This window comes from Alexandromys fortis, unplaced genomic scaffold, assembly GCF_014885135.2.
Source record: "Alexandromys fortis isolate MF-2015 unplaced genomic scaffold, M_Fortis_MF-2015_v1.1 scaffold_72, whole genome shotgun sequence".
NCBI classification, from domain to species: domain Eukaryota; kingdom Metazoa; phylum Chordata; class Mammalia; order Rodentia; family Cricetidae; genus Alexandromys; species Alexandromys fortis.
The window spans coordinates 5,507,344-5,514,923 of record NW_026067969.1 but is presented as its reverse complement, the minus strand read 5'-3'; the positions used below and the strand labels follow the sequence as shown (position 1 = coordinate 5,514,923).

Genomic DNA, 7,580 nt, shown 5'->3' with positions numbered 1-7,580 from the left:
AATGAAAGAAAGGCAAAAAACCCTGAGGTAAAGCGTAGATAAAGGAAAATAGGTTAATATAAGTTATAATATCTAGCTGGATGAGCATAAGATAAGGCCGAATTTTCATATAGTAAGTCTCTGTATCACAACTTAAAAGAAAGCCTGATACAACTGGTTGCTTATTGCTTGTTTCAAGTCTGTGCTAAGTCAAAATATGTAGAGAAAAGCAGCTGATGTGGTATATCCTTTTGTATATGTGTTCCTTTTATTAATTAATATATAAAGCTATTGTCTACGGCAGGGCAGAATATAGCCAGGCTGGAAGAGATATATATAGAGAGTAGGCAGACATAAGACATCACGCAGCTGCCAAAGGAAACAGACGCTGGATCCTTATCAGTAAGCCACAGCCTCATGTCAATATACAGGTTAATAGAAATGGGTTAATTTAAGATGTAAGGGTTAGTTAATAAGAATTCTGAGCTAAAAAACAAACAAACAAACAAAAAAGAATTCTGAGCTAATAGGTCAAGCAATGTTGTAATTAATATATTTTCTGTGTGATTATTTAGGTCTGGCCAGCTGGGAATGAACAAGCAAGCAGTCTCCGCCTACAAAATGGGGCTCCAACATGGGGCAACTACATTCACATAAAACCTGAGAGAGACTGGGAAAAAATTCCAGACACAAAAAGAACAGAGTTAAGTACAGTTTCTTGGTAGCAGCATTTTTCTCGGGTGGGCTCTGTTTGCCATAGGCAAGCAGAGACATAATTCCTGTAAGAGAAAAATTCCTACTCAGCATTAGCAGCAAAAACTGCATGGTTCCTTTAAGAGTGGGGCTTCCTGGTTCTTGCTGGTACAGTTACAGAGCACTTAAATGGGGTCTGTGAGTAGCGTGTTACAAACTGCTTAATGGCAACATACACCCACTGCATCCCTGGAGCTGGGGTGGTAAGTATGACTTGCAGAGGTCATGAACATGCCTTCCCAATGTTGCACTAGGTGGGGCCAACAAAAAGTGTTACAGAATTGGCGCTGTGCACGCCACTTAACATTAAAAAAAAAAAAAGGCAAGGGGGTGAGCACAGCACTTGGGAGGAAGAGGCGGGCGGATCTCTGTGAGTTCAAGGCCAGCCTAATCTACAAAGTGAGTTCCAGGACAGGCTCCAAAGCTATAGAGAAACCCTGTCTCGAAAAAACAAAAACAGCAGTCAGTCATAGATTAAAGAGGTGAAGAAAAGTAAGTCATGTCAAGATGGAATATACACAGAGAATCAGAATTATGTATATTATTGTGAATTTTTTGACTGAAGAGACATTTGATTCTGGGTGATGCTAAGCTAAACCAACATATATATTTTAAAGGTATCTTGACTTCAAAATTTGAATCTGAGGATATGGTTCTTTTGAAAAGAGATTCTGCTTTTGTTTCCACAGAAGATGAGAACTTGTATATTCCTTCCAGGCTAATATGGTTTGATGGAACACACTTCACACAAAAAATGTCTCTGTGAACCCTAAAAATAATTTGCCCAACAAACAGCTGGAAGCAGTTTGGAGAAAGCAATGCCAAAATCCCAAAAATGATTGTTTATAAATGTTTATTTTCATTTCAAAAGGGCTGGTAAAAAAATGTTAATGGAAATGAGGGGGATATGATATAGAGATGAATACTTTGTATTGGTATGGATCTTGGTCTATTGATACAAATTTAACATCAATTTGCTACACTATATGTATTTCTGCTCTTGTTTAAGGTATTGTGTTTGTGCAGCTCATTTAAAAATGTAATGTATAGTTAAGAAATACAGATTAGTAGTTATCTGTTATAATCAAACTTTTAATTATATTAGTTAGTTTTCTAAATATACAGAGATGTATTTCAGTTAGATAATCTTCACCACTCCAAAAACCTATAGAATATGGCATTTAAAATGTTTTAAGAGCATAGAAAGTCTCCTCATTTGTATAGTGGTGAGTATCCCCGCCTGTCACACGGGAGACCAGGGTTCGATTCCCCGATGGGGAGCCAAAAAAAAAAAAAAAAGAACATAGAAAGTGAGGCATGTCTGTTTCTGGCAGCACCAATTACTTCAAGAGGAAGATAGGCATCGAAGAGTCTCTTTATGGAGTTTGCTAGCCATTTGGGCAAAAAGCTGCTCTTGCCTGGACTGCTTTATGATATGCTGTATGAATTTGACATGCAGGACCCATAGAAAAGTGACTGCTAAACTTTCCAAAAGAAGGGATGGTCCTTCAGTGTTCCTGCTTCATAGAACAAACTGCTAGATATTCTACTAGACACAGAAGAAAGCAAATGATGAACTTTGCCATTAGAAGGCGGAACAGACCTTCAAATTTCTTGCTTCGTGGAAAAGTCTGCTGGATACTATGGGCTTGTAGGCTAAAGATGGATGCCCCAATGTTACAGAAGAACCTTGGGTGAAGTCCAGGCAGCAAGATGTCTCCATCAATTCTAGAGTTTTGGAAGTTACTTACAATGCACTTCCTGTTTATTTAGGTAAAATTATATACTTCTGGAGTCTTTGAAGAGTTAAGACAGTTATAGTTATAGTTTTCCTTAGTTATGATAAAGTAGACTTACATAGAGTATTCTCCTTAATTTGCCAGATGTGAATGAACTAAATATTGTACCATAATTCTTGCTTGATAACTGTTTTGTAAATGTAATTTTATTATGTTAATGTTAAAACAACCTTCCTTTTATTTAGACAGAAAAGGGAAGATAATGTGGGAGGTCCTTCTGTATATGTGTTGCTTTTATTGGTTAATGAATAAAGCTGCTTTGGCCTGTGACAGGGCAGAATATAGCCAGGCTGGAAGAGATACAGAGAGAGAGTAGGCAGAGTCAAGGAGATGCCATATACCTGCCAAAGGAGACAGGCGCTGGATCCTTACCAGTAAACCACAGCCTCATGCCAATACACAGAATAATAGAAATGGGTTAAGCTGAGGTGTAGGAGTTAGTTAATAAGAAGCTTGAGCTAATAGGTCAAGCAGTGCTGTAATTAATATATTTTCTCTGTGATTATTTAGGTTTGGGTGGCCAGGAACGCACAAGCAGTCTCCGCCTACAAGCAGCCACTGTAGGGTGGTTGGGAAGCAAAAGAAAGAGAGAGGAGGAGGCCTGGGATTAGATTTAAGTCACAAGGATCCACTCCCTTCAACTTGGTGCCACCTCCTATGTTTACAACCTTGGCAATCTATCAGATTATGAACCCATCAATGTATTAATCTACTGAAGATAATGATCTAGTCACTTCCCAAAGCCTCACCTTTGATGTTGCTGCTTGGGGGGCAGGGGGAGTTCAACCCAGATCCTTTAAGAGACTCTTGAGTTCCAGAGCCTAACACATCCTACTTCGGAACCAATAATGGGCTTATAAACCCACCAATAATGGAAATAATTTAGGTTCATGTCAGAACATAGTACAAGTCATACAAGAGGATTTCTGATTGTTTGTAAGAAAATTCCAAGAAAACATGACAAGCATCTTGCGACCTCAGTTTCTTCAAAACACAAAATTGTTCTTGGAATGTGCTTTTGTGCCCCTCCCACATGTAGCAGATAGGGGAGAGTTTTTTTCTGATTATTCATTATAACTGCTTGTTATTTATATGTCTCTATGGGAAAACATGTTTTTACCACATGTGTGTGACTGAACACCTCACTCATGTGACTCTTCTTAACCCTCAGAGTATAAATTGCCTAACACTCTGAATAAAGTTGCCTATTACATAAGGCTTCCCTCTGTCTTATTTTTAGGCCCCACCCTCCCAGGTTCACACTGCCAAGGAGAGTGGTAAACAGAATCACTGCATTTTTCATGATGTCAGCTTTGTTCATCCCTCTCCCCATTCCTGGCCCTAACTGATTTACATTTGATCTTCTCCAAAAGGCCAAGAAGCACAATACTTTTCTGTAGTGATATTTTATTTATATTTTAATAAATAAGCTTGCCGGGCGGTGGTGGCGCACGCCTTTAATCCCAGCACTCGGAAGGCAGAGGCAGGCGGATCTCTGTGAGTTTGAGACCAGCCTGGTCTACAAGAGCTAGTTCCAGGACAGGCTCCAAAACCACAGAGAAACCCTGTCTTGAAAAACCAAATAAATAAATAAATAAGCAAGCAAGCTTGCCTGAAGATTAGAATACAAAGCTAAGCCACTAGAAGCCAGGGAGTAGTGGCACACACCTTTAATCCCAGGACTCAGGAAACAAAGGCAGAGGGATCTCTGAGTTTAAGGCTACCCTGGGCTACACAAAACTGATCCAGAAACAGATCCAGGTGGTGGTGGTTCACCCTGTTAAACCCAAAGTTTGGGAGGCATTCACCCTTAATCTGAGCAATAGGACGGTAGAGATAGGAGCAATATGGCTGTGTGGAGAAAAGAATATAAGGGGGAAGAGATAGGCTCTCTCCCTTGAGTGTGGAGTCTGAGCTTTGGTGGAAACAAAGTGCAATCTAGGCAGTCTGAGGTAGGGTAAAAGGTATCTCTAGTGGCTTACTGTTCTGCTTCTCTGACCTTTAGCTTTAACCCCTATGTCTATCTCTGGTTTTTTTTTATTCGTGCTACACTTTTCTTCTTTTTTTGAGACAGCATCTCACTATGTAGCTGTGGCTGGCCTAGAATTTACTATGTGGACCAAGCTGGCCTTGAATACCTGCCTCTGCCTGCCTCTCAAATGCTGCAGTTAAAGGTGTGTGCCACCTGGTGTCACACTGGTCTTCTTTAATATATGATGTTTCTTTTTGGCCTGGGGTAACAACTTAGTGGGTAAAGTGTAAACAGAAAGGCTTCTAAGGCTGTTTGATCCCCACAAATCCATGTAAATCTGCATGGTAGCACATGCTCATAATTTCTTTTCTTTTTTTTGTTTGTTTTTTCTTTTTTTTTTTTTTTATGCTCATAATTTCAACACTGGGGAAGAGGAGACAGGAAGACTCCTTGAACTGCTGCTCTGCCAGTTAATCCTAATTGGTGAGCTCCAAAAACAAGGTGAAGAGCCGAGCATGGTAGCACATACCTTTGATCCCAGCACTAGGTAGGCAGTTGGATCTCTGTGAATTTAAGGCCAGCGTGGTCTACAGGACAGCTGGCCCTTGAGAATAAATACCCAAAGCTGACCTCTGGCCTCCACACACATGCATACATCCACACATACACAAGAACACTGGGAGACATGATAAATATTGTTCCTACAAACAGCTGCAATAGGAAACAATCATTTCCCCAGGGTAATGTCACTGCCATGTAACTATTATACACTTCAATTTTGCAGCCAACAGGTATTCTGTCTTCATACCTTACCTTGGTTCCATTTGGTGTTGAAGGTGAGGGGGATTCTGGGGTGCTTCTGACAGGAGACTTAAGAAGTGAGGGTTGGTCCAGGCCTGAACCAGATCCAGAGGATGACGAATGATCAGAGGAAGAAGAGTTCTCTTGCGTGTGGGGTGAGGTGTTGGGTAGGACGTGATCGACCACCCATCCAGAGTAAGAAGACAGTTTGGGAAGAGATGTGCATTCTTCCAAAACATCCTAAGGAGACAACGGTTGAGCCTATTTGTATACCCACTGAAAGAAGATATTACATGCAATGTTCAACAACTTAGTGCCCAAGCAAAGAAAAAAGTTAACACTGAAGATAAAGGTACTGCACTAACAATCAGAGATGAAAAGACAGTAGGCTTTCTTTGTTTTTGTTTTTGAGACAGAGTATCAAATTGAGATGACCTTGAACTGACCCTCTTGTAGTGCTGAGATCATAAGCCACTGTACACAGCAATAGTGGTTTATCACTGCTGCTGTTATTTTATTAATGTGTTTTAAAATGTACTAGTACTGTTAGTGTGTATGTAGAGGCTCATGTGCCACAGCTCACACGTGGAGGTCAAAGGGAAACTTGTAGAGTCAATCCTGGTATCCACTCTCAGACAGGTCCTGGTAATTGAACTCCGTCATTGAGCTTATGCAGCAACCAACTATACCCATGGAGGAGCTAATCTCATCAGCATGAGTGGATACTTCATAATGACCCGGACCATATATCTATAAAAAAAGTCAGATTAAAGTCAGATGTGTTGGCACATGCCTAGAATTTTAATACTAAGGGAAGTAGCGGGAGGAGCGTCAGGAGTTCAAAGCAAACTTCAGGTACAAAAGCAGTAGTTCTTAACCCATGGATCACAACCTCGTATCAGATATCTTGTATATCAGATATTTACATTACAATTAATAACAGTAGCAAAATTTCTGTTATGAAGTAGCAACAAAATAACTTTATGTCTGGGGGGTCACTACAACATGAAGAGTGTATTAAAGGGTTGTCGCAGTAGGAAGGTTGAGAACCACAGCCTAAAAGGAACAAATTTTTAAAACTTATGGTTTGTGTGTGCAAGGGATGGTGGAGGGTAGGGTGCCATGGTGTCTGGACGTAAGCGTCTGTAAAGTTAGTTTTCTCCCTCCAACTTGACATGGGTTCTAGGAGTTGAATGCAGGCCTTCAGGCTCCTGTAGCAAGTGCCCTTAACAGCTGAGCCATCTCACTGGCCCTCACTAAGGCAACTATGAAATGAAGCAAAAACATCAGAGAGAATACAGCCCGTGAGAAATGATCAAGCAAACTATCGTGTTTGGAGTCCGAGGGTATCCTCACACTGGGTACGGTTGTTCAAGCCTGTGAATACAGATAAACTCGATACACTGCCACGAGGCAGTAGGCGGGCACATGTGATCACTGATTAGAAAAGCCACCACCAAGCATTTAGCGACGGGCATTGCAAATACTAGTTACAGGGATCACGTCCACATCCCCAGGTCTGCCAGGAAAATCAAACTGGGCTCATTACACTGGCAGCACTAGAGTTAGGTCAAATCAAACACTCTTCGAGAAACCTGGGGCTCCGTGCAGTGATTCTCAACCTCCACATGCTGCGACCTTTAAATACAGTTTCTCATGTTGCGGTGACCCTAACCATAACGTTTATTATCTTCGTTGTTACTTCCTAACTATAATTTGGCTATTATGAGTCGTAATGCAAATGATGTGTTTTTCCGATGGTCTTAGGTGACTGCCCCAAAGAAGTCGCGACCCACAGAATGAGAACCGCTGTCCTAGCAAACTGGTTATAAAGCAAATGAAGAGAATGAGAGGCCAGAGCTGCTGACAAGATGCCGCAGCCGGCGCTGGGGTTACGGTGACGTCTCGGGCCGGAGGCTTCCCGTGAAGTGCAGCAGCCATAGATGAACTAGAACAGGCGGGGATAAGGGTGTGTGCACGGGAGTCAAAAAAGCAACGCGGCCCATCGGCGCCCGGTCCTCCGCGTCCCTCTCGAGGGAGTGTGGTAATCGCGTGACGACGGCCGCCACTCACCTCGTAGTGCACCAGCCACTCGCGATGGTAGCGCAGGCGGCCTTTGCTGGAATTCCGCAGAGCGCTTAGAGTTTCCCAGCAGCGACCCTCGGACGGCATGGCGGGCGACCGGCAGCGCCTCAGAAAACTCTACTGACAAAACAAACCCTCGAATCCGCCGCCCAAGAGGCGCCGGACTCCGCTTCCGGGCTTCCCGCCCCACA

The 7,580-nt window shown here is 42.2% G+C and overlaps 1 protein-coding gene across 4 annotated transcripts in view; it reads right to left on the bottom strand.

Moving 5' to 3' along the window:
- Positions 1-7,580, bottom strand: part of Gle1 (GLE1 RNA export mediator) — a 57,954-nt gene extending 50,374 nt beyond the window's left edge. For all 4 annotated transcript variants that reach the window (XM_050155338.1, XM_050155336.1, XM_050155337.1 and 1 more), the window contains exons 1-2: positions 7,378-7,580; positions 5,317-5,544 (exon numbers count right to left, since the gene is read on the bottom strand). In XM_050155338.1, the coding sequence (XP_050011295.1) occupies positions 5,317-5,544; positions 7,378-7,476 (327 nt within the window). In that variant the 5' untranslated portion in view covers positions 7,477-7,580. The remainder of the gene's footprint in view (positions 1-5,316; positions 5,545-7,377) is intronic.